Source organism: Equus przewalskii, chromosome 20, assembly GCF_037783145.1.
Source record: "Equus przewalskii isolate Varuska chromosome 20, EquPr2, whole genome shotgun sequence".
NCBI classification, from domain to species: Eukaryota; Metazoa; Chordata; class Mammalia; order Perissodactyla; family Equidae; genus Equus; species Equus przewalskii.
Window position 1 is genome coordinate 722,582 of NC_091850.1, and position 27,193 is coordinate 749,774.

The 27,193-nt window shown below is 49.3% G+C and overlaps 1 protein-coding gene across 3 annotated transcripts; it reads right to left on the reverse strand.

The window, feature by feature from the left end:
• Nucleotides 1-525: 525 nt before the first annotated feature.
• LOC139077760 (ral guanine nucleotide dissociation stimulator-like) lies at nucleotides 526-12,119 on the reverse strand. Of its 3 annotated transcripts, XR_011530208.1 has the most exons (8): nucleotides 11,911-12,119; nucleotides 9,705-9,842; nucleotides 8,314-8,495; nucleotides 4,799-4,886; nucleotides 3,737-3,786; nucleotides 3,144-3,176; nucleotides 2,650-2,922; nucleotides 526-2,414 (listed from the first exon to the last, which is right to left on the reverse strand). XR_011530208.1 is itself a non-coding variant. In XM_070586382.1 (7 exons), exons 1-5 carry the CDS (start codon nucleotides 10,098-10,100, stop codon nucleotides 3,145-3,147), a joined length of 633 nt encoding a protein of 210 aa, XP_070442483.1. In that variant the 5' UTR covers nucleotides 10,101-10,236; the 3' UTR covers nucleotides 1,743-2,061; nucleotides 2,650-2,922; nucleotide 3,144. The 3 variants fall into 3 exon arrangements, 2 of the variants coding, with proteins under 2 accessions (XP_070442483.1, XP_070442484.1); XM_070586382.1 differs by lacking the exon at nucleotides 11,911-12,119 and having other exon boundaries at nucleotides 1,743-2,061; nucleotides 9,820-10,236; XM_070586383.1 differs by lacking the exons at nucleotides 9,705-9,842; nucleotides 11,911-12,119 and adding an exon at nucleotides 9,129-9,326 and having other exon boundaries at nucleotides 1,744-2,414.
• Nucleotides 12,120-27,193: the final 15,074 nt, after the last annotated feature.

Here is a 27,193-nt window from a genome sequence, read left to right on the forward strand (position 1 = left end):
GAGGAACCTCCATACTGTTTTCCATAATGGCTGGACTAATTTACGTTAACACCAACAGAGTTAAGAAAGAGTTCCCCTTTCTCCACATCTTTGCCAACATTTTCTATTTTCAGTTTCTTTGAGAATAATCATCCTAATACGTGTGAGGTGATGGCTCATTGTGATTTTGGTCTGCATTTCCCTGATGTTTAGTGATGCTGAGTGCCTTTTCATGTACCTATTGGCCATTTGTATGTCTTCTTTGGAAAAATGTCTACTCTGGTCCTCTGCCCCATTTTTTAATTGAGTGATTTGGCTTTTTGCTATTGAGTCGTACGAGTTCCTTATATATTTTGGATATTAACCTCTTACCAGATACATGGTTTGCAAATACCTTTTCCCATCCACAGGTTGCCTTTTCATTTTGTTGATATTTTCTTTGCTGTACAGAAGATTTTTGGTTTTATGTGATCCCACTTGTTTATTTTTGAATTTTTCGCCTGCGTTTTTGGTGTCATATCCAAAGATCTATTACCAAGACCCTTGTCAAGGAGCTTTTCTTCTGTTTTATTCAAGGAGTGTTACAGTCTCAGGTCTTACATTTAAGTCATTATCAATTGATCCATTTGGAGTTAATCTGTGTCCTGGAAGTTAAGGGTCCAATCCCATCATTCATACGCGGATACATGCACGGCCATCCCAGGGGCTACACGCTCTGCCAGATCGGGCCCAGCTGCCCCTTTGGGATGAGTCAGTAACAAAACAACTGAGTTTGCAAACTGGTGATTGTCTGACCATGGACCTCAGAATCACACGGGCCCAGATGTCACCCTGGACAGCGAAGGAGAGTGTGGGTCCCTAACTGGCCAGGATGATGGTCTAGGATCCTCGTAACAGAACTCAACTGTGATCCATCAGGTCTCAGGTAGGGAGGAGCGGCCACCATGTGGCGTTCTAGGGAATTTCTGCCCTAAAAAGAATTGCGTAAGGAAGTGCAGGGATGCTGGAAACCCTAGTTCACAGGGAGCGGTGGTGTTTAGGGAACAAGGCCCGGGTGTAGCTTTAAAAGCTGCATCACCAATCTTCCCCCCTGGACACGAAACAAGCAGGAAAGGAATTCGGAGTCATGGGCCAGGATCCCAGGGGATTCCAATCCAGGTCAGGGGTGAACAGGGAGCCCCTATAGGGGCCTGAGGAGGGGGTCCCGCCAGCCCTTAGTCCATCTGCACAGGAACTTCCTCTGGCCTCGTCCTCTCTACACGCACTTTCTGTGCTTTTTACATTCTTTTCCCCACTTGGAGCTGATGCAATTCCAGAGTCTGAACTAGGAAACGACAAGTTCCTAATATTTTGTCAGAAGAAACCTCAACAAGAGAAGCAGAAGACGTTCCTTCTTTCTCCAAAGCTGTAGAAACACAGCCAGCGTCCTGCAACAGGACGTGCTCCTGGCTGCAGCTACTCAAAGGCACCCGTGTTTCAGTGGTGGCACTGTGTCTGTGACAGTCCCTCCAACCTCTGAATCCCAGGAGCTCCGAGGGGCTGTCTCTACTGCTGGCCCAGGGAAACTACAGTGAAACAACCCCATCCTCTGAGGAAGGGCACTGGGGCTGTCCTTCAGCAGCCAGGGAGGGTGCTGGTCCCTCGCCCTTCTTGCACAAAAATAAACTATGACTCTGCAAGATCCCTTCATTTAAGGAGAAATATGGGATCCTGTATGTCATTCAATGAGCACAGGAAATGGAGAAACCACAGCACCACTCTCAGGCTGTAAAAGAAACAGGATTTTAACATAATATTAAACTTAACACTTACCATTTGCAACAAAAAATATTGCCCCTCCAAATAAGTAAGTAGGGGCTGGGGGAGAGGGACGAAGGGGATGGGGGGGTCTATCCCTCCCTTGTGGCCTTCAGGGACCCCAGAAAAAGGACCACAAAGCTCTCCTTCTGATCAGAGGAGGCAGCCCAGTGCACCCTGAGTGTCCTAGCTGTGTCCCTGTTGCCGAGGAAGAGGCTGCTGTGGAGCTGGTCTCAGGAGTGTCATCGGCCACTGGAACTGGACTCGGCGTCGGGGACCTGCTGACTGAATAGAAAAGACTGATTATCAGGGGCCTCCCCAGGATCACGGCCCCCTGCCCCACACCCACTGTGCTCCAGGCCTTGTGCTGATGGCTCAGTGGGCCAACAGCACCCTGTACGTCCCTGCCATGGGAGCTGTCATTTCACAGAGGAGTAAACTGAGTCCTGGAAAGCTGAAGGGAACCGCCCATCACAGGACTCATCAGTAACAGAGCGGGGATCCCAGCACCAGCTGTCCAACTTCTCAAGACCACACTTGTCCCGAAGTTCCACTGTCCTCTGGATTCAGCCAGATGCTCGCGGGGCCCTGAGTTTGACGACGCCTGTTTCCTCCTGGCCTTGAAGAGCAGTCACATGCTGCCAAACCAAGGGTCAGAGACTCCAGACTCAAGGACAGGCTGTAGCTTCAGGACTGAGCAGCAACAGGGAGGCCACCAGAAGCCACACCTCAGGTGTCCCTCCCAGCACCTGCCAGCAGCTGGAGTCCCAGCGCCCCAGGGGTCGCCAAGCAACAAGGCCTGGGGCTGACCAGGGAGCCACGGACACAGGAAAAGTCCTCCCCTGCCCGCCCCCAACTCCTGCCCAGCCTCACCTCCTACCCTTGCAGAGTTGCTCCACAGCCGGAACCAGGCCCCAAATCCCTCCTCGGGCTCGAGGGTGTAGATGTTTGGAGCCTCCTGGAGCAGCAGGATCTCCCTCATTACTTTGTATTTCCGGGGTCAGAGGGAAGGAGAGGATGCAGACAGGACCTGGGTAGGCATGCTGCAGGGCCTTGTAGCAGAGGGCGGGGAGTCGGGCAGGGCCCAGTCCTGGGTCTTTGCTCACAGAAGAATCCTCCTTCCTTCCTCTTGCATCCAGACCCTACCTGTTCTCAGAGACGGGTATAAACAGCCCCTCCTCCAGGAAGGTTTCCTTGATGCCATCCCCCTTCCCCCACCCACCAATTGGGTGGGTCTCCCCTGCTCTGTCATCAAACTCTCCCCATCAATGTAAGATGCAGAGGACACAGCCGGGGGGTGCTCTGGCCGGAGGGTCTCTGATGTCCACTCCCCTCTGCTCTCCTGCAGGGAGGCCACAGCCGCTCACCTCATTCTTTTTCTCCAGGTTGAGCAGATTCCCCTGGAAGGCAGACAGGCCGAGTCCATCAGAAACAGCCCCCTGAGCTCATATCTAGCCCCCATCCACACCTCTTCCAATGTTGCATGACCACCAGCCAGCAGGCCCTTCCAGAGACAGGACTTGGACCTGGGCCAGTCTCTGGGCTCCAGAGCAGGGGGCACAGAGCAACTGAGGCAAGAAACCTTGTAACCCAACCCTCTCTGATGACACGTGGGGAGACTGAGGCCTCAGGCAGGAAGGGACAGCTCAGCCACTGATGTGCTTCCTAACTGGGACGGGCCTGACTTCTCTTCCCTCATTGGCAGGGCCAGAGGGAGAGGCTGAGTCCAGCTCAGACACCACCTCCTGCGGCCACACAGTCAGGCAGCTGTTAGCCTCACCAGCCCAGGGAGCCTGGACTGTGGCTTATGCAGAGCCTGACGCCCCGGCTCCCACACGAGGCTGGAGGCCCTGCTGGGAGGACCTTTGCCAGATGCAGGAAGCTCAGGGCTCAGGGCAGGACTCTCTCCTCCCTACCCTCAGGAGCCTGAGCTGCCGGACCCACCTCCAGGCTCACTCACCTCCACATAATCCTTCATAGTAGTGTCGACGAAAATAATCCATAACCAATCTATAAATGAAAATTTGGGAAAGTTTATTCTGAGCTAAAATGTGAGGACCATGGCCCGGGGCCTTTCTTCCCGAAGGAAGAAAGGGCACTGAAGAAGTGGGGTGCACAGAGTGGTTATATACCCCCAAAGAGGATCTTTCACATATGATTGAAATGTCCCTTTTATGATAGTCACGAGACAGCTGTGTCGGCACAGCGATTGATGGACACAGCAGGTAGGTCTGCTGTCTCGGTGGACACAGCAGGATGGCAGGTCTGTTGCCTCAAGCTGGTTGGTCACAGGTGAGCACAGCAGTCAGTTCCTAGCCTAAGGAGAGATGCTTATCCCTAAGGAAATGCCAATGTGGGGGGAAGTTGCACCTTTATCTTAAGGGCATTTGCTCTTGCCATAGGAAATGTTTAAAGCAGATATACAATGCATGCTCAACGGCCAAGGTCAGGCCCTTTTGGAAAAAACAAAGTCAGGCCGAATTAGGTTTACACCAAATGGCTTCCTCATATACTCCAATATATCCTATTGCTTGCCATTTTTATTTGTCAGTAGCCTCCAGCAGCTCCAAGGAACTGAAGAATGTCACCAGGGAGGGGACGGCACCCTGTGCTGTCATCGGGGTGGGGATGGTGATGAGCTCCCCCTCTCAGGTGCCCCCGTGAACCCTCCCCTGAAACCACACACCCAAGCCTCCTGCCCACCCCAAGCTCTCACACAGAGCATCCTGGGACCCTTAGCAGCTGCCCCTCAATTTCCCCAAGAACGCCAGGCTCCTCCTAATCCCCTCCCAGGGCTGGGTTTTGACGAATCACAAGGTACGTGGTCCCTGCCCCTCCCACCCCCCAAATCCACCCTGTGCCCTGCTCTTCCAGGCCTGCTCCTGGTCACCTCCAGTGGAGGGTCTCAGGCTCTGTGGGCCCAGGAGGCAGGGCTAAGGAGGGCCCTCCTCTCTTGATTTGAGGCCTCGGTTGGGAGGGCCCCTCCTAGGACCCTGGAGCCCCTCCCCCACAGAATCCTCACCTGCTGCTGCTGCTGCTGCTGCTGCTGCTGCTGCTGCTCCTGGACTCTCTGGGGCTCACCTCCAGGGTGGAAAGCTTGGAGGGCCCTCCTGCCAGGGTTGAAGACAGGGCAGTGAGGCCATACACCCCCCTACCCCCGCTTCTCCTCAGCACTGATGACCCAGGACCCTGGACGTCTGGCCTGGACCCGCAGCAGCAATGCCGCTCCATCCTCCAGCATGTTCTGATTGAGAACAAGCCCAGCTCCAACTCCCACCTGGACCGTGACCTTCGGCCTGCGGCCTGTTCCCTCATCTGGAGAGGGTGAGTCCTCCACCTCCCTCACAGGGTCTCCTGAGGACGTGTGGCATGACTGTCATCACTGCCCTCCCCTCACCCCTCCAGGCGGAGCAGAGCAGAATGCTCCGCACGCTCCTTTCCCCCCTTTTACCCCATCCCCTGCTGTGAGGCCTGCACCACAGGACCATCATCTCTGCATCTCCCCGATGAGGAGACAGAGGCCCAATAGGGGCAGTGAGCTGCTCAGGGGCCACAGAGGAGAAGCTGCTTGCCCCTCCCAGCCAGAGGCCCTGTTCCCATGTGCTCACCTAATCCCCAGCCCCACCCCTGACCGGAGCCCTGTGCCCTGAGCTCTCAGGTGTGTCCTCGGCTGAGCTGTGGATAGAGAGGGACGGGGTGTCCTGGGAGCCTGGGTGAGTGGCTCCTGCCTGGCCCAGCCCCTGGAGTGTCTGGCCCCTAGCCTGGAACAGAGGCCACACCAAAGCCTTCACTTCCCTAAAGAGCCCCTCAGGACATTCCCCTGCACAGAACTCTTTCTTCATCCACTCAGGACGTGGACCCTAAGGTGCCACGTCTGATCAACAGGCAAGGGGGTGACAGGGCTCCCTCGTTCAATGAAGCTTCTGACATCCCATCAGGAAGGGTCCACTAAGACTCCATCATGTCCCCAGACACTTATCCTCAGCCACTGGGACATGTGTCCTTGCCAAATGGGCACTCAGGTGGGACTCCTATGACTGACTGGCCGTGACTGCTCGAGGGGCCCACTGGGGAGTCCCAGAACACACCCGGATCTGTCTCTGGTCCAGCCATTTGGACCCAAGGCTGAGCAGTCTGTTCGTCCACCTGGGCCGTGGGAACCCCCATCATGCCCAGGCCTGGGGCGGGCAGGGCGCCCTCCCCTTGGAGACATGGTGAGGACAGAAGAAGCAGTAGGAGCCCAGCTTCCTGAGGACAATCTGGGCTGGTTGAGGGCAGACGGGAACCCCTGTCCACCCCACCCACCCCGCAGCCTCAAGAAGCTAAGCGCCAGCAGGATGGGCCCTCATGGAAGCCAGAGGCCTGCTGATTCTGCCAGCTCAGCAACGCCTCCTGGACCAGCCCAGCCAAAACCACTGTGTCCCATGACCAGGGCCTCCTGCCCACAAACGGCACCCGCCTGACTAAGGACCTCACAGGAAGAGCCCGCTTCCTGTTAATCTGGACAAGATAGACTGGAATTTTTCAGAGAAACTTCAAGTGAGAGACCGTCAAAGCCACACCCTGCCCAGTCCCCCTGGCCCTCGGCCGCCTCTCTTTCCAGCCTCCAGCCTCCACTCTGCCTTGGTCACCAGCTCCCTGCTCAGTACATCGTCTTCACTACACAGCTTTTTAAATTCTCCTGCGCTTTCCCTGACGGGAGGGAGAGAAGGGAGAATAAATGAGGGAGAACGTGGAAGTGGGGGTTGAGTGCAAGTGCCTTTCATTTGAAAACCCTGAAGAGTCAAACTGCCTGGATGGGTGTCTCACGGGATTCCTCTGAGTGTAAGGTCTCCATGGGACTGCGGAGGGGGTGCTCAAGTTGGTCACATGCGTCTCCGTTCCCATTTCTATTGAGCAGCTCTGGTGTGTTTTTTTTTTCTTTTTCTTCTTTGAGGAAGATTAGCCGTGAGCTGACATCTTTTGCCAGTCCTCCTCTTTCGCTGAGGAAGATTAGCCCTGAGCTCACATCCATGCCCATCTTCCTCTACTTTATATGTGAGATGCCTGCCACAGCATGGCTTGACGAGCAGTGTGTAGGTCCGCACCCAGGATCCGAACCAGTAAACCCCGGGTCACCAAAGCGGAGTGCGCCAACTTAACTGCTGCACCACCGGGCTGGCCCCTGAGCAGCTCTGTTCTGACCAGTTTGGGTTTCAACTGTGCATAGAGTTCTGTTGCTATAAAGTCAACACTTGCAAATCTCCAATTTGGCTCAACCCGGGATCTGACATTTAAGGAAACTGATTTTTGAAGCAGAACAGGTACTCTAAGGACCCAGGGAGGATGTGAGACCCTGCCCACCAGCCCAGGCCTTGTCCCCAGGATTTGCTGCCTCCCAGGAAGTCTCAGCTGACTAGGGGGTAATGGCAGACATGGGGCAGTTCCCTCATCCACCCTGGTCCTCCTTTGGAGATTTTCCCCCATGTCTTCCTCAGATGGTGGATTGAGACGCTCTGCCGAGCAGAAGGGGTTTCAGAGGACTTGGTGCTCCTGGGGAAGGGAGGAGAATGAGCTGCGAGGTGGGGCACTGGGGCCCCACTTGCTCTGGCTTCAGTCCCCTTCAATTTAAACCTCCCCTCCTGGATGAAACAGGTGCTCAGGGAGCTCCTGAAGGGCACATTTAGGACCCAAGGAGGAACACTCACAGGGAGCAGGATTTTAGCTCAACCGGGGGAAGGAGCCAGGTAGGAAGAGAGCATCCCACCACCAGGACCTGGAGTCCAGGTCAGCATGCCCCTGACAGGAAGGGCCTGGGGACCGTGCAGGGGCTTGGACCACATGCTTCAATCCTGAGACCTGATGAAGGAGAAGAGGCAGTTCCCAAGGCCCCAGAGAGGGACAGCACTGGCCTCCCACAGCATACCTGGGCCACCTGGATCCAGGGCTCCACCACCCTGGCCCTGTCCTGGGCCATCCTACTCGGGTCCCTGAGGCAGGTGGTCATGATGAAGTTGATTACCCTCTGGAAGTGGTCAATGGTGGCCCGGACAGTGGGTGCCAGGTGCTCATTCCCGGGCTTGATGCTCTTGCCCCAGGAGGAGCCCAGGCACTCAGAGGGCACCACCTTCCTGAAGAGCTCCTGGGGAGCAGGGGGAGTGTCACCTGGCCCTACCACACCCCAGCTCCGTGTCTACAGCCCCCAAAGTCCCAGGCAGGATGTTCAGAGCTGGAGCTCAGGAAGCCGAGGATGTGGCCTGAGCCCTGTGGGAGTCCCTGGACGGTATTCTCTGTCCACTGAGGGCACCCAGCACAGGATGACCCAGGAACCAACACTGGCAGGGAAGGGAGAGGGCATTGGCACCCAGCCCGTCCTGGCTAACTCTGCGCTCCAGACGGCGGCTCAACTCAGCTCATCCCAAGGGGGCATCTTCCACCATCCTGATTGTCCCACATAAGTGACTTTCCAAAAACAGGGAAGACCCCACTGCCTTTAAAGGAATACCCAGTCCATGAACCCCACTGAAGATAGTCCTCCCAGCCTGCAGCCCCCCTTACCCTGTGGGTCCGCTTCAGTGGGCTGCAGAAGCTCCAACTGGACCAGGACAAGAGGGTCATGGCACTTCAGGTCCGTGTTCTGCACATAAGCCACCTTTAGCTTCCAACAGGGACAATGCAGGAGCTTCCAGGAATTCTGCAAGCACTGCTCAGGCCAGGTGCCCGAGGTGGGAGAGAGGGCACTGGGGAGAGTCGCGTGTGGAGAGGTGTCAGAGGCCTGGCCTTTCATTCCACACTTAGCTCCCACAGCTCCCTTCTTTGGGCCGAAGCCTCAGAGGGTGGCCCAGGCAACTCCCAAGCCCTCTGTGGCTGTCCTTGCAGTGGAAGGCCTGGTCATGACCAGATCTGACAGAGAGCCTGTGTGAATCCCCTCTGCCCACTGGCACTCTGCTCCCGAGGGCCTGGGCGCAGCCGACTCCAACCTTACGCACCTGAGCATCGGGACCGAGACTTGAGGCAGATTTGTGAGCAGGCTGCTCACCACACCTCCTGTTCTGGGCCCCAGTGGTGGGGGCAGGAGAGGTGGATGTGGAGAGGGGCAGGCAGAGCGAGACTGGACTATGGAGGGGATGGGTCTCTAGGGCCCGCCTCACCCAGCCTCCCCTCTGCTTCCCAGGGGCTGGGACCCCAGCCACAGCTCTTTTCGACTTATTTCCTTCTGCAGGGGAAGCCCTCAGACCTGAGGCCTCTTATGGGAATCCAAAGATGTGTGAGATCCAGGGTTCTGCCAGTCCCTCTCCAGCCACAGCCCCCATGGTCCCCAGCCTGAGCTGTGGAGGCAGGAGATTCTCCTTCCAGACCTGAAGACCACTCACATTCTCAGGTGGTCCTGTGACCCAGCATCCTGGTCAGAATATGGGAAGATGCATGCACGTCTAGAAGAGGCCACAGGGGTCCGGCATCTACCTTGTGTGGACATGAGTGCTTGTGATGTCTAGTGTGGCTGTCCCACACTCAGGCTAGGGCTGAGGCCCAAGGAGGAGTCCGCCTCACTCAGTGAATTACCTGAGCGTCTAGAAAGGACCTGCATGTAGCAGGCGTTTACTATACATTGTTCAACGAATACACCCCAGCCAGACCCTTCCCAGATATCTGAGCGGGCCTGGGGTCCCTCTGCTGCCCCACCAAGGACAAGGACCAAGGCCAGCTGGATGGAATCTCAAAACTCCTTACCAACAGGAAAACAAGCCGACCCCCCTGGACTTTTCCAAACTCAGAAAAGCCAAAGGCCAAGTGGGGGTGAGGCAGAGCTTGTTCTTTGGGGAGAGGATTAAGAAACATGGAAATGTCCAGCATGACCAGCAGCCCTTTCTGCAGAGCCAGGCACCAGGGAAGCACCTGCCGTGGCCAGCCCATGATTTCCTACCACCTTATGAGGCTCAATCTCTTACCTCTCCACTGCTCAGAGGAGCAAAGTGAAGCTCAGAGAGGTGCATTGGCATTCCGCAGACAAACGGTAAGTGGGTGGGAGACTCCCCACGGTGCTCTGGAGGGGGCCGCACTCACCCCTGGAGCAGCTGGTCCACGACCTGTAAGGTGATGTTGACAGCCTTGTATGCATGGAAGGTGGCGATGCAAGAGACCTTTCTATCCAGGAAGGCTGGTGCCAGGGACCCTGCCACCTGCTCCACTGTGCCTGTCTTCAGGGTCGGCATCATGCAGGCCTCACAGAGGGACAGGCTGGACTCCTTTTCACACCATGAGGACGAGGAGGGACACAGAGTCAGCAGCATCACCATGAGCCACCAGGAAGAGCACGGTCTGAAGCTGAGACCAGAAACTCCCATCACCTCAGCAACTTGTGCGAGATGAGGGACATGAGAGCCCACATGGGAAAAGGTTCTGGGCCTTCAAAGTACAGTTTGATTTTGGGGGGAGTGATAAACTGGCACCTTCCAGGCATTCTGTGAGCTGAGGAACAATGCCTCCTTCCTGTATTAACGGCCTATATTAAGAGCATTATCCCAGTGAGTCATCAACAAACTTGGCCACTGTAGATGTTGGGAAACAAACGGTTAGTAATTTGAGTGGCTGCTCAAGATCACACAGGTCAGACCCGAGAACGGTATGTGGCTGGGGCTGCTTGACACTCCCTCTCAACCGCCTGAGGCTTTGTCTGCTCCTGGCACAGAGGGGAAGGCTCTCAGGAAACCACATTCCTGGGAGGACCCCAGGGGAATCGCCAAATTGCAGTGTTGGTCCTTGGTCCACCCCAGTCATCTCTGGCTCCTGGGTGTGGAGACCCCTCTGTGCCCACACTTACCCCAGACCAGCAGTGGCTGCTGTGGGTGGCCTGGCACATCTGCCCCTTGTCTGGGAAGATGGAATATTTACACAGTGACCAGCTCCTGGAGGATGTCCTGAGTGGAGCTCCACAAAGACAGAGCCTGTACTGGACCAGCAGGCATCAGGCACCTTCCACCCCATCAGTGGTCCTCTGTTATGGCCGACCCAGCAAACTAACCCAGTCTATGAGGACAAACTTCCAATGCCCCCTCAGCACTGCTGAAATGGCTCCGAACTGAATCCTGTCAACGTCCAACAACATCAAAGGGCTGAATGGCTGTGGCAAACGCCCTCTTTTATGGGACATTATGAAGGTGAGCAAGGCCACAGTTCCTGACCTGGCGGGCCCACAATGACTTGATTGGTTCTGTGAGATGGCAAGTTGCAGAGAAATGTACACACCACCTTACTCCCACCCCCACTTTTGTACAAACTGCCCAATCAGGTGTGACAATTCCTAAGGCTCTGAGGAGGTCTGCAAGGACGTGGAGCTAACTGCTCCACGGGACACTTGGGGGCAGTTAAAGCAATCAGAACAGTGGCCAAATGCAAGACGACATAAAAGCTTTTCTCTATTATTCCAACAAATAGGCGAGGAGTGTATTTCTGCTCTACCACACAGCAGGTGGTTACGTGTGGAGGCCCAGACTCCTTTGGGAGCGGGCCTGTGGGACAGGCAGGTGAGAAAGCCCTGGGAGGGCCTCAGGGGAGTCCTGAGACTTGAGTCTGGGTTCTGGGCCTGCCACGATCACCTCCAGATCCCGGGTGTGCACACCCTCTGCTCCTGCTCGCACCTCAGACCAGCACTGGACAGTGCGGGCGGTCTGGTGCACTGGCCCCCTATCTGGGGAGACAGGGTATTGGAACCCACCAATCAGCTCCTCAACGATGTCCTGAAGAGAGTTCTAGAAAGACGGAGCCTGGTAGCCGGGCCAGGAGGTATCAGGGACCTGCCTGGACATCGCCACTAGGTCAATTCCCAAAAGAAATCCTCAGTTCAGGTACAGAGGGGCATCTGCAAAGAATCTAGTCAGGAAAGGAACAAGATGACACCTCAAGGGCTCAGGATTAGCATGCAGACAGAGGAGCCTGGTCCCCAGCACCCACCCTCTCATCCCACCACCCATGACCTGGGGTATGAACATGACAGACCCACCGAGCTTCCAACACCTAACCACCTGCTCCTGCCCAGGAAGGACCCCCCATCCCCTGCCTTCCCCCAACACACACACGACGAGGGGCACGGGGTGTGGGGTGGCTCTGGTGGGATCACAGTTGTGGCCCACCCTGCACAGGGCTGCCCTGTGTTACCTTTGGGTGCCTCCTGCCAACCAGGCAAAGGCATCAGGGATGAGGGCTGAGCAAACATCTACAAAGACAGAAAGGCTTCTCTCTCTGGGCTTTCCTGAGCCCAGAGCCTCTGAAAGTGGGGACACAACAGCAGAATATCTCGTTCTCTGGAGTGTCTCCGGTCAAGTGAGCTGGATACGGGGCTGTGGGTGCCTGGTGACCAGAGTTCTATATTCTCTTGGGGTCTGTCACCGAGGAAGTGAGGTCATTTTTTCAAGACTCGATTACCTGGACCCTTCCATTCAATCAGACCCACTCAGAGCCCCCACCCCGGCTGTTCCTGCTCGCTGTCCTTCCCCGGGCCCTCTCCTTAACTGACAGGGTGAGCTAGCGCAGCCCTAGCCACAGCTCCCCAGACATGTAACTAGGGCCCTAGCATTGAGGAGACAGAGCTGAATTCAGACGTCCTTTTTCTCACCAGTTCTGTGTCCTGTGAAATTCATTGTGCCTCCCAGGTCCTTCCCAGTCTCCCAACCTGCACAGTGGGGATCAGGCTGGAATCTATTTCTTAGAGGGACATCATCAGGTGTATATGAGACAATACCTACAACACCTGTGGGCTGGTGTCACCCGTATCTAAGGCACAAACTAGAGATGGAAGAATTACAAGAAGGGGTGGGATGCAGCATGGAGCGCCACTCAAAGCAGGCCTGGGTTCCAGCACTGTGGGATTGCAACAGTCACTTCCAACTTGGCCTCATTTTCAGGGCAGCACTGACACCGAGCCTGAAGTGAGTTCGCTCACCCATTGCACAGCAAGCCAATCTCTGACACCAGGTGTGGTGGAAGAAAGTAGGAATTTTATTTTTGCACAGCACTGAGCAAGGAGAGAGGGCAGCCAACGCTGAAATCCCAAACTCCCCAAAAAGCTAAAAGGAAGGGTTTTTATTTGGGGTTTTAGGTAGGGGAGGGGGAGCATATGGCCTTGCTGGTTGGAGATTTCCCACCAGCCTGTCTTTGGCCTTGAGACACTTGCAGAGAGGAGGAAGCCTGTGACCTTGCTGGTCAGCAGCTTTCCCACCAACCCGTAGCCCCTTCTGGGGAGGAGATAATGAATCCAGGTGCTTGTCCCTGGCTGTGTCTGTCTTCATGGAGGATAGTGGATTCTGGAGCCAGGAAGCCAGAGAGTAAGCAGGGAATGAGTGTTTTGGTTTTAACCCCATATATGCTGGGTTTAATGTGGGGAAACTGATATCAGGGTTGGTATCAGCACCATGAGGGGGTTGAAACGAATGGACATTCAGACGCTGCCATCCTCTGCCATAAAACCATTCAGTCGTTTCCTGTTCTATTTAGATTGAGACCCAACGGCTTCATCTCGGCCTATGAGGTGGGCAGTCTTCAGTGTGGTACCCAGTGATCCCCACCCATGGTATACACATCCCTTCCACATCCCTGTGTTACCACTGAGTGGTTAGTGACTGGCTTCTGACCAGCAGAATACAGTCAAAGTGACGAGATGTCTTGTCTAAATTTTAATTACAAAAAGTCTCTCACTTCCCTCTTCCTCCCTCTCTTGTGTTCCACCTTTCTCTCTCTCTCTCTCTCTCTCTCTCTCTCTCTCTCTCTCTCTGTCTTTCTACCTCTCTCCCTTTGTCTCTCTGTCTCTGTCATATCCATGAAGTGGGGAATCAAGCACGGGTGTTTGGGGCTGCCCAATGTGAAGGGCCACATAGGAAAGAACCAGGCCAACAGACAGAAAGGAACTCAGGCTCTCAGCCCACACTAATCCTGGAGCTGGGAGTGAACTCAGAGCCGGCCCTCCCCCAGGCCAGCCTCAGTTGAGGCCACAGTCAAAGCCCATGAGACACATTGAGGCCGAGGCCCCCAGCTACCCCGTGCCTGATGGCTGGGCCACACAAACTGTGAGATATTAAATATCTGTTGTTTAAAATGCAAGATTTGAAGGCACTGCAATCAGAGAGGAAAAGATAACTAACACAGTGTCCCAGGCCCCAGGCCCTGGCCCTCCCTTCCACCCCGTCTCAGGCCCTCTCCTGCCAGGCTCCCTGCAGCCACACCACCACCTTTCTAACCTCCTCTGGCCAGATTCACTTCTGCCTGTGAGTCTCCGCACCGCTGGTGCCTGCTCCCTGTGACACGCTGCTCCCAGACCTGCCCAGGGCTGGCTCCCTCTTGTCATGTGGTCCCAGCACACGTCCCTCCGGTGAGGCCTTCCAGACCCTCCCAACACGGGCCCCCAGCCCTCCCCACAGTCCCCTGCTCTGTTCCCGGCAGGACCTGCTCTTCTCTTTCTCTTGTCCTGGTTTTTGTCCATCTCCCTCTAGACTGTCAGCTTCTGGCAGGCAGGGACCACTCGGTCACTCTCAGCCCGCACTGAGGCACAGGGCGAGTGCTCGGCGCACAGCTGCTGAATAAAGAAACGAGAAGATCTTGTCCCCTTCTCTTGCTTATGACCAACTCTGGTCATAGAGATGAACGCCAGTAATAGGAGGTGCAAGTTGTTTCTTAGGTGGAGGACAGCCAGACAGATGTCCACGTGACCCCCCAGGAGCTGGAGCAGAGCTCGTGGGCACCTGGAGGCTGAAGGTGTGCAGCGTAACGACTAGATGTGCAGAGTGTGGAATTAGCGGCACAAGAAGTTCAGTGACGGGTCCAGCGCTGTGGCTCAGTGGTTAAGCTGGCGCGCTCCACTTCAGCAGCCCAGGGTTCGCTGGTTTGGATCCTGGGCACAGACATGGCACCTCATCAGGCCACTCTGAGGTGGTGTCCCATATAGTACAACCAGAGGCACTCACAACTAGCATATGCGACTAGGCACCAGGGGACTTTGGGGAGAAGAAGAAAAAAGAAAAAAAAGATTGGCAACAGATGTTAGCTCAGTTGCCAATCTTTAAAAAAAAAAGTTTAGTGAACACCCATCACCAAAAAGAAAGTTTTCCTTGTGACGACAAGTATAGGATCTACTCTCTTAGCTACTTGCTAATATATCCCACAGAGTGTTAACTTATATGGAGCTGTATGTCAACTGTGTCTCTATAAAACTGAAGAAAACAAAAACCCAACTGCCTGTGCACCACGGACATGGGAGGCTGCCCGCCCCCTGGTGGTCAGCACCAGCACTGCGGCCCAGGCAGGATTTCCGCCAAGCAGAAAGCAGCCTTTCTTGGGGTGCCCTCGAGGCAGAGGCTCTCCAGTGTCCCAGGGGTAGAGGAGCAGGACCTGCAGGCTTCCAGGGAGCAGGAGGAATCTCAAGAGCCTACCTTTCCCCCCTACTTTCTGTCCCCCACCAGGGTGTCTTCTTCACTCCTGAGGCATCCTTATCTCAGCCAGGACAATGATGCCTCCCCACCTCCTAATGTGGACGCTGAGGGTCCACCAAGAACTAGTCTCCTCCCTGGACTCTGGACCTGGTGTCCGGTGCTCTGGCTTCTTCCTCCTAATCCCGAGTTCTCATCCACCCAAGCCCCCAGGGCTCCTCGGTTCTAAAGGATCTCCAGGGAGTGGAAAGCGTTTTCTCAGGCTCTCAGAGCACGGTGGATCATCGATGGAGAAGCCAGCCCGACAGACACGCTGTGAAGCATGGAACCCTTGGAGTCATCCGCAGGGTGCACTCCACTTTATACAGGAGGATACTCACTGAGGGCTTCTCTCCTGTACCCAAGGTCTGCAAAGGGGAGGATGGCCTCATCACATTCCAGGCGCTCACAGAGGTGGACTGCAGGACCCCAGTCCTGTCCTCTCCAGGCTGGGCCAGGGACGGCTTTGGAACAGGTAGAGACCTGGGAACATTGGGGATCTCTCTACCCATCTCTGCTCCGCCAGGCACGTATCTAGGAGGACGGATGCTACTGCCCTGTGGGAGAGCTGCCTCCACCCTCCATCTCTCCTGCTCTTGTCACTTCCCCGGTACCTGCTCTTTCTTGACTGCACCTCCTGGTCCCCACATGAGAAGTCAATGTGAGTGGGTGTGACAGCGCACATGCGAGGACGCAGAGAGGAAAACAACCCCATATGGGGAGGGGGTGGGCAGGAATCCCTGGGATCTTGGGGTCTCTCATTGCCAGAGGAAACCTGAAGGGAAGGGGTGGAGTCTCGGCCAAGGAAGCCTCAGCTCTCCCTAATCTCCTGGCCTCTGATACCTCCTGTTGTCTGGGCCAGCACCTGCCTGTTTCCAGGCCACAGTGTCCCAGCTGTTCAGGGAGGGGTAAGATGTGGCACAGCATAAGGCTGCACTCAGCCAGGACAAGATGTCGGGCTCCATCAGTACTGGATGGGGTGTCACATGGGCTACTGCTCAAGTGAGCAGAGGCACAGAATGCTTCCTACTACAGGGTGACATTGGGGAACAACCTGCCAGTAAACCAGGCCTTGGGTCCAAGACTTGAAAACAAAAGGGGCCATGAGCCGACCTGAGGATAGCTCATGCATGTGAGCCCAGCCTTGCTGTGCACACGTGGACAACACACCCACAGCTCTGCTCCTGAGGCAGGTCTCGGTGCCCTGCCCCCACTTCACCCCCTGCCACTCCTTCTATTCCTGATAGAAGAGGATACAGATGTTGGCCAGGCAGCGGCATCAGATATCACAGTCATGCAATCTGCCTCCACTCCTGCTCTGCCACTGTGCACAAGGGGATCTGTCCCAGAGCTGGGTCCTGTGTTGTCTAACATGACATAGCGATTCCATGGTAAAGCACATACAGTGGTTAGGATTAGATCTGGCTACATAATCTAGAAAACCCTCAATATTAGTGGCAGAAATGAGAGTTGTTTCTTTCTCATACAGAAAAAAACCCTTGGAGGCAGGCAGTAGAAAATTTATTCGAGAATCCCTATCATGGCAGTTCAGGGATCATCTGCCTTTCTACTCCAGCATCTCAGTATGTGGTTTCCATCATCAAAGCTGTCTGTGGTCCAGGATGGCTGCTGGAGCTCCAGCCTGGACGAGCCACCATGTCTGCATTTCAGACCACAGGCAGAAGGACAGAAGAAGGCAAAGTGGGCCCTCCCAGCCAGGTCAGCTCCCTCTGAGCAGCCTCCCCACAGTCCCACACCAGACTTCCAGTCACACATCACTGGCCTGAACTTCCTGTGGTCACCTTCAGCAGCAAGAGAAGCCAGGAGCATTACCTCTGAATTTGTTGAATTGCTGCCTGAAGGAAAACTGACTCTGTTCTAAAGGTTGAGGGAGAATGAAAACAGTGGAAATCCCCAGCACCCTCTGCCTGTGCTAACCTTCAGGCTGAAGAGGAGGAGATGATGAGAGAGTCAGACCAATCCAGCATTTGTTCATCTTCCACAGCCTCTCTTTTCTCATTGTTTATTCACTCACAGAGAAAACAAAAAGTCTTGCTTCCAAACCAGGGTATAAGAGTGGGATCCTGCTTTCCATTCCCAGTAGAATGATCAGAACCACTGTGTGGCCGCCATCTTCCTAAACCTTGTAAGTAGATCCTAGCGAGTCCTTTCCATTTCATAGACGCAGTGGGGCAGGTCGGAGTTTGTGGAGCCTTTTAGGCAACCACATGTTTCTAGAAACCTGAGTCAAAAGTGAATCTCTGTATATTCAACTTACAAAAATCAGTTGCATTTCTGTATTCTAATAACAAACTTACAGAAAGAGAACTCAAGAAAACAATTCCATTTACAATTGCAACAAAAAGAATAAAATATCTAGGAATAAATTTAACCAAGGAGGTAAAGGACCTATACAATGAAAACTAAAAGACATTATTGAGGGGCCAGCCCCGTGGCCGAGTGGTTAAGTTTGTGTGCTCCACTTCAGCGACCCAGGGTTTCACAGCTTCGGATCCTGAGCTCAGACATGGCACCACTCGTCAACGCACGCTGAGGCTTCATCCCACGTGCCACAACCAGAGGCATTCACAAGTATAATATACAACAATGTGCCATGGGCTCTGGGGAGAAGAATAAAAAAAAAAAATTATTGAAAGAAATAGATGATGACATAAAGAGATGGAAAGAGAACCCATGCACATGTTTCAGAAGAATAAACATAGTTAAAATGTCCATACTACCCAAAGCAATCTACAGATTCAATGGAATCCCAATCAAAATCCCAATAACATTCTTCACAGAAATAGAACAAAGAATCCTAAAACTCATATGGAGCAACAAAAACCCCAAATTGCTAAAGCAGTACTGAGAAAAAAACAAAGCTGGAGGCATCACAATCCCTAACTTCAAAAGGTACTACAAAGCTACAGTAATCAAAACAGCATGGTAGTGATACAAAAACAGACACACATATCAATGGAACAGAACAGAAAGCCCAGAAATAAAACCGCACATCTGCGGACAGCTAATCTTCGACAAAGGAGCCAAGAACATTCAATGAAGAAAAGATAGTTTCTTCAATAAATGGTGTTGGGAAATGTGGACAACAACTTGCAAAAGAATGAAAATAGACCATTATCTCATGCCATACACAAAAATAAACTCAAAATGGATCAAAGACTTGAAGACAAGTCCTGAAACCATAAAACTCCTGGAAGATAATATAGGTACTACACTCTTTGATGTTGAATTTAAAAGGATCTTTTTGAATACCAAGTCTTCTCAGACAAGGGAAACAAAAGAAAAAGTAAACAATTGGGGCTTCATCAGACTAAAGAGCTTCTGCAAGGCAAAAGAAACTAGGATCAAAACAAAAAGACAACTCACCAATTGGGGGGAAATATTTGCAAATCATATATCTGACAAAGGGTTAATCTCCATAATGTGTAAGGAACTCACATAACTGGACAAAAAAATAAAAAACAAACAGCCTGATCCAAAAATGGGCAGAAGATATGAACAGACATTTTTCCAAAGAAGATATACATATGGCCAACAACACTAATCATCAGGGAAATGCAAATCAACATCACTAATCATCAGGGAAATGCAAATCAAAACTACACTAAGATATTACCTCACACCCATCAGAAAGACCATAATCACTAAGACTGAAACAGCAAATGTTGGAGAGGGTGTGGAGAGAAGGGAACCCTCATACACTCCCAGTGGGAATGCAAACTGGTGCAGCCACTATGGAAAACAGTACAGAGATTCCTCAAAAAACTAAAAAGAGAAATACCATATGACACGGCTATCCCACTACTGGGTATCTACCTAAAGAACTTGAAATCAACAATCCAAAGTGACATATGTTCCCCTGTGTTCATCGCAGCACTATTCACAATAGCCAAGACGTGGAAGCAACCCAAGTGCCCATTGACCGATGATTGGATAAAGAAGATGTGGTATATATATATATATATATATATATATATATACAATGGAATACTACTCAGCCATAAAAACAGACAAATTCATCCCATATGCAACAACATGGATGGACCTGAAGGGTATTATGTTAAGTGAAATAAGCCAGACTGAGAAAGACAAACACGAGATGATTTCACTCATATGTGGAATATAGACAAACACATGGACCAAGAAAACAGTTCAGCGGCTACCATGGGAAGGGGGTCGGGGGGTGGGCACAGGGGGTGAAGGGGAGCACGTGTATGGTGACAGACAAGAAATAACGTACAACTGAAATTTCACAATGATGTGAACTATTATGAACTCAATAAAAAAATTGAATCTCTATATACTCAAGAAATACAATATCTTGACCCCACCATATATACTCCAAGGAGACTTTGAACTCACATAGTGAATATTACCAGCTACAATAATCCAAACATAATAAAAGCGATAATGGTTAAAATCAGAATTATACAAATTCTGGTAAATTTATCCAGATTTTTCATTTTATCATTGCACATAGTAAAATGTAACATTGACTAAACAACGAAGGGGAAAAAAACACATGAAAACATACTGATCTACAGACCAAAAGAAACTATTAACAAAATGGAAAGACAACCTATAGAATGGGGAAAAAATATTTGCAAACCATACGTCTGACAAGGGATTAATATCTGAGATATATAAAGAACTTACACAATTTAATGGCAAAAAAAAAAAAAAACCCACAAAGAATGCAATTTAAAAATGGGCAAAGGACTTGAATAGACATTTTTCTGAAAAGATATATGAACATCCAAGAGGTACATGAAAAAGTGTTCAACATCTCTAATCATAAAGGAAATGCAAATCAAAACCACAATGAGACACCACCTCACACTTATTAGAATGGCTGCTATGAAAAAGACTAGAAATAACAAGTGTTGGTGTGGATGTGGAGAAGAAGGAAACCTTGTGCACCGTTGGTAAGAATGCAATTGGTACAGCCACTGCAGAAACTAGATGGAGGTTGCTTAAAAAATTAAAAATAGAACTACCATATGATTGAGCAACTCCACTTTGGGGAATACATCTGAAGAAAACAAAAGCAATACGTTGAAGAGCTATCTGCACCCCATGTTCACAGCAGCTTAATTCACAACAGCCAAGGCATGGGAACAACCTAAGTGTCAGTCAATGGATGAATGGATAAAGAAGTTTTGGGGTGTGTGTGTATATATATATATATAATGGAATATCAATCAGCCATAAAAAGAAAGAAATCCTGCCATTTGCAACAGCAGAGATGGGCCTCGAGGGCACTATGCTGAGTGAAACAAGCCAGACAGAGAAACACAAATACTGTACGATCTCACTTATAAGTGGAATCTAAAAAAAAGAAAAGAAAAAAACAAACTCATGGAAAGAGAGGTCAAGATTTGTGGTTACCAGAGGCAGAGTGTGTGGGAGGGGAAATTGAGTGAAGGTGGTCAAAGGATAGAAACTTCTGATTAAAAGATCAATAAGTCCTAGGGACGTCATGTACAACCTGATGACTATAGCTAACACCACTGTATGGTGTATTTGAAAGGTGGTAACACGGTAAGTCTTAAGAGCTTTCATTACAAGGAAAAGCCTTTTTCTTCTTTATCTTTTACTTTATTTTTTGTATCTATATGAGACGATAGATGTTAACCAAACTTATCGTGGTAACGTTCACAGTATACATAAGTAAAATCATTGCGCTGTACACCCTAAACTTACACAGTGTTATATGCCAGTTACTATATCTCAATGAAGCTCAGCTTAAAACTGAAACATTTAATAAGCATAATAAGCGTCAGGAAAGTTGACTTGTACAAATAATGACACCCAAACAAACTTAAAACAGTAGAATATGTAGTCAGTACAGTATGATGTGGACAAAAAAATCAAGTCATTTGCATAAAAATAGTTGATTCTGATAAAAATAATTTCAAAGAATTAAAAATGAAAGTGGATAAACTAGAATTTTTTTACTGGGCTATATTTTTTAAAAATTTATCAAAGAATTGATGATGTCACCAAGATAGCATAGTGAGTAGTCTTCTTTGTCTCTCCCCCTTCGAATCTACAACTAATTGGACATTCATCAGTTAAAAAAGGCTATCCACACAGCATCTGAGGACGCCTGAGAGACTTGTGCTGCTATACATCAGAAGGCAGACGGACTTTCCCCTGGGAGGAGGTGGAGATAGGTGAAAACTCTCCGGTCCCCGACTCCCGGACAGCCTAGTACCTGCAAGCGACTTTCCTCCAGCGGACTCCCCCATAGTATCGCCACGCACAAAGGGTGGGAGTGTGTGTGCACCGGTGGAGCGACGGTGGAAACAGGTAACTAGAGCCCTACCTAAGCCCCCCGTGATTACACTTAAGCCCAGGAGGAAACTCCAGTGTCCCGCACCAGCAGAGGGAAAGCCTCTACTCGGCATTAGCAGAGAGGCCCTTCCCAGCACTCAGAATGCTGGGAGGGTCCAAGAGAGGAGGATCCCGGGCAGGGCATCAGCCGGACAGCCGCCTCTGACTCACGGACTTCAGCTGTGTCCCAGACGGGGCAAGAGACACCCAGTGATCCCGTGGGAGTGGCCAGGGGCTGTGTGGAGCTCCAGTGGCCTGGATCCATGGCCCAGGGTGAAAATCCATGGTCCCACAGCAGCCTCAGCAAAAACCTCTGTGCAGCACTAGTGGAGAGGCTCCAACTGGCAATCACAAGGCTGGAAGGCCCTGGGGCAAAAGTAGCACAGTGAGGTGAGCTAACCACAGACTGCAGGAGATACCCATAGCTCTGCTGTGACCTGTAGGAGACAAGTGAGATTTTGTGGGGTCTGACGGTGACAGAGCTGCGAATATAGGTGATCCTGCTCCCAGCCGCTGGGAAAGCCCATAACACCACTGCAGAGCCTAAGGAGGGAGCGCATCTAGGTGGTCTGCAACAGTAGGCACCAGCAGCCTGAAGCCCCCTTGTGATTGTCCCCATACCTGATGAGAGACCCCCAAAGGACCACTGTGACTACAAGAATGGGCCCAGGTCCAGTCAGCAACAGCTGACAGGGTTCCTGGTCAGTGCAGTCTAAACAGCTGCTCCCCCCCACACACACACACACAGCAGTTGAAACAAGTGGAAGCAGTAACTAAACTCTGTGTCTATGCGGAGGCTCAAATCCACGCCATGAAGCTGTATGAAAAAATATATTAAATCTCCAGAACAGAAGGAAAATGATAAGTAGCCAGAAAACAATCCCAAAGACAATGAAATCTATAACCTAAATGACAATGATTTCAAGACAGCCATTATTTAAAAACTCAATGAGTTGAAAGAGAATACAGATAGACAACTCAACGAGTTCAGGAGCTATGTCAAAAAAAGAGCTTGATACTATAAAGAAGAACCAATCAGAAATACTGGAGATGAAGAACACAATGGAGGAGATTAAGAAAAATCTGGACCCTCTGAACAGTAGGGTCAATAATATGGAGGACAGAATTAGCAATTTGGAGGATAGGAATATAGAAATGCTGCAGACAGAGAAGAGAGAACTAAGACTAAAAAGAAATGAAGAAACTCTCCGAGAATTATCCGACTCAGTTAGGAGATGCAACATAAGGATTATAGGTATACCAGAGGGAGAAGAGAAAGAGAAGGGGGCAGAAAGCCTGTTCAAAGAAATAATGGCTGAGAACTTTCCAAACCTGGGGATAGAGATGGAACTTCATGTGACAGAAGCCAATAGATCTCCAAACTTTATCAATGTGAGAAGACCAACCCCAAGGCATATAGTACTGAAGCTAGAAAAAGTCAACGACAAAGAGAAAATACTAAGGGCAGCCAGGCAGAAGAAAATAACCTACAAAGGAACCCCCATAAGGCTATCAGCAGATTTCTCAGCAGAAACTTTACAGGCTAGAAGAGAGTGGAATGATATATTCAAAACTCTGAAGGACAAAAACCTGTAGCCAAGAGGGGCTGGCCCCGTGGTCGAGTGGTTAAGTTCGCGCGCTCCACTGCAGGCGGCCCAGTGTTTCGTTGGTTCAGATCCTGGGCGCTGACATGGCACTGCTCGTCAGACCACGCTGAGGCAGCGTCCCACATGCCACAACTAGAGGAACCCACAATGAAGAATACACAACTATGTACCGGGGGGCTTTGGGGAGAAAAAGGAAAAAATAAAATCTTTAAAAAAAAAAAAAAAAAAAAAAACCTGTAGCCAAGAATACTCTACCCAGCGAAAATATCCTTCAAATATGATGGAGAAATAAAAAGTTTCCCAGATAAATGAAAGTTAAGGGAGTTCATTGCCACAAGACCTCCTCTTCAAGAAATGCTCAGGAAGACCCTCATACCTGAAAAACCAAAAAAAGGAAAGGGGTTACAAAACCAAGAGCAAAGGAGATAAGTAGAAGGACAATAACAGAAAGTAGCAGCTGTCCAGCACAAAAGGTTAGCAAAAGTTAAATAAAACATCAAAGATAAAAGGAAGGGAAACACCAAGGATAAATATAATCCTGTCATTTTAATCACAAACTCACAACACAAGAAGGAGGAAGAAAAAAAAATCTGACAATGACAATCTAGAAGGGGAAGAGAAAAGAGACGGAACGTATTAATTGAAGCAAATAAGAGGCTATCACAAAATGGACTATCTCATCCATGAGATGTTTTATACAAACCACCTGGTAACGTCTAAACAAATAACAAGAATAAGGACACAAATTACAAAGAACAAGAAAGCCAACACAGAAATTTACCTATCTGAATTAGGAATCCAAAAATCTTGGGACGAGAAACAAAGGAAATGCAAGAGAACCGGAAAACAAGTGATAAAATGGCAGTGGTAGGCCCCCACATTTCAATAATCACGCTAAATGTAAATAGATTGAACTCTCCAATCAAAAGACACAAAGTGGCAGGATGGATCAAAGAACAAGACCCAACAATATGCTGCCTCCAGGAAACACACCTCAGCCCCAAAGACAAACACAGACTCAGAGTGAAGGGATGGAAGACAATACTCCAAGCTAATAAGGAACAAAAGAAAGCGGGTGTCGCCATACTTATATCAGACAAAGTAGACTTCAAAGCACAACAGATAAAGAAAGACAAAGAGGGGCAGTATATAATGATAAAAGGGACTCTCCACCAAGATGACATAACACTTATAAATATATACGCACCCAACACAGGAGCACCAAAATTTGTAAAGCAACTATTAACAGAACTAAAAGGAGACATCAACAACAATACAATAATAGTAGGGGACCTCAACACCCCATTAACACCAATGGATAGATCATCCAGACAGAAAATCAACAAGGAAATTATGGAATTAAATGAAAAATTAGACCAGATGAACTTAATAGATATATATAGAACTCTTCATCCACAAACTGCAGGTTACACATTCTTCTCAAGCACGCATGGAACATTCTCAAGGATAGACCATATCTTGGGAAACAAAGCAAGCATCAATAAATTCAAGAGGGTTGAAATAATATAGAGCATCTCTTCTGATCATAATTCTATGAAACTAGAAATCAACTACAAGAATAAAGCTGGGAAGGGGCAAAAATGTGGAGACTAAACAACATGCTACTGAACAAACAATGGATTATTGAAGAAATTAAAGAAGAAGTCAAATATTATCTGGTGAGAAATGAAAATGAAAACACACCATACCAACTCATTTGGGAAGCAGCAAAAGCAGTTATAAGAGGGAAATTCATTGCAATACAGGCTCACCTCAAAAAACAAGAAAAATCTCACATAAACAACCTCAAATGACACCTAACAGAATTAGAAAAAGAAGAACAAACAAAGCCCAAAGTCAGTAGAAGGAGGGAAATAATAAAAATTCGAGCAGAAATAAATGATATTGAAACAAAACAGACAGTAGAAAGGATCAATGAAACAAAGAGTTGGTTCTTTCAAAAAATTAACAAAATTGACAAACCCTTAGCCAGACTTACTAAAAAAAAAAGACAGAAGACTCAAATAAATAAAATTAGAAATGAGAGAGGAGAAATCACAATGGATACCACAGAAATACAAAGGATCATAAGAGAATACTATGAAAAACTACATGCCAACAAATTGGACAATCTAGAAGAAATGGATAAATTCCTAGACTCTTGCAACCTCCCAAAACTGAAACAGGAAAAAATAGAGAATCTGAATAGACCAATCACAAGTAAAGAAATTGAAACAGTAATCAAAAACCTCCCCCAAAATAAGAGTCCAGGACCAGATGGCTTCTCTGGAAAATTCTACCAAACATTCAAAGAAGAATTTAATACCTATCCTTCTCAAACTATTGCAGAAAATTGAAGAAGACTTTAATACCTATCCTTCTCAAACTATTCCAGAAAATTGAGGAAGATGGAGCACTCGCTAACACATTCTATGAAGCCAACATCACCCTGATCCCCAAACCTGACAAGGACAACACAAAGAAGGAAAACCACAGGCCAATATCACTGATGAACATAGATGCAAAAATCCTCAACGAAATTTTGGCAAATTGAATACAGCAATACAGCAAAAAGATTATACACCATGATCAAGTGGGATTCATACCAGGAACACAGGAATGGTTCAACATCCACAAGTCAATCAACATGATTCAGTACATTAACAAAATGAGAAACAAAAACCACGTGATCATCTCAATAGATGCAGAGAAAGCATTCAACAAGATTCAACATCCATTTATAATAAAAACTCTCAATAAAATGGGTATAGAAGGAAAGTACCTCAACATAATAAAGGCCATATATGACAAACTCACAGCCAACATCATACTCAACGGACAAAAACTGAAACCCATCCCTCTGAGAACAGGGACAAGACAAGGGTGCCCACTTTCACCACTCTTATTCAACATAGTACTGGAGGTGTTGGCCAGAGCAATTTGGCAGGAAAAAGAAATAAAAGGAATCCAAATAGGCAACGAAGAAGTAAAACTCTCGCTGTTTGCAGACAACATGATCTTATATATAGAAAACCCCAAAGAATCCATAGGAAAACTATTAGAAACAATCAACAGCTACAGCAAAGTTGCAGGGTATAAAATCAACATACATAAATCAGTGGCATTTCTATACGCCAACAATGAACTAACAGAAAAAGAACTCAAGAACTCAATCCCATTCACAATCGCAACAAAAAGAATAAAATACCTTGGGATAAATTTAACCAAGGAAGTGAAAGATCTATACAACGAAAACTACAAGAATTTCTTGAAAGAAATTGATGACGACATAAAGAGATGGAAAGACATTCCATGTACATGGATTGGAAGAATAAACGTAGTTAAAATGTCCATACTACCTAAAGCAATCTACAGATTCAACGCTATCCCAATCAGAATCCCAATGACATTCTTTACACAAATTGAACAAAGAATCCTAAAATTCACATGGGTCAATAAAAGACCCCGAATAGCTAAAGCAATCCTGAGAAAGAAGAACAAAGCCAGAGGCATCACAATCCCTGACTTCAAAGCATACTACAAAGCTATGGTAATCAAAACAGCATGGTACTGGTACAAAAACAGGTGCACAGATCAATGGAACAGAATTGAAAGCCCAGAAATAAAACCACACATCTATGGACAGCTAATCTTCGACAAAGGAGCAGAGGGCCTACAATGGAGAAAAGAAAGTCTCTGTAACAAATGGTGCTGGGAAAACTGGGAAGCCACGTGTAAAAGATTGAAAATTGACCATTCTTTTTCACCATTCACAAAAATAAACTCAAAATGGATCAAAGACCTAAAGATTAGGCCTGAAACAATAAGTCTTCTAGAAGAGAATATAGGCAGTACACTCTTTGACATCAGTTTCAAAAGAATCTTTTAGGACACCATAACTCCTCAGACAAGGGAAACAATAGAAAGAATAAACAAATGGGACTTCATCAGACTAAAGAGCTTCTTCAAGGCAAGGGAAAACAGGATTGAAACAAAAAAACAGCCCACTAACTGGGAAAA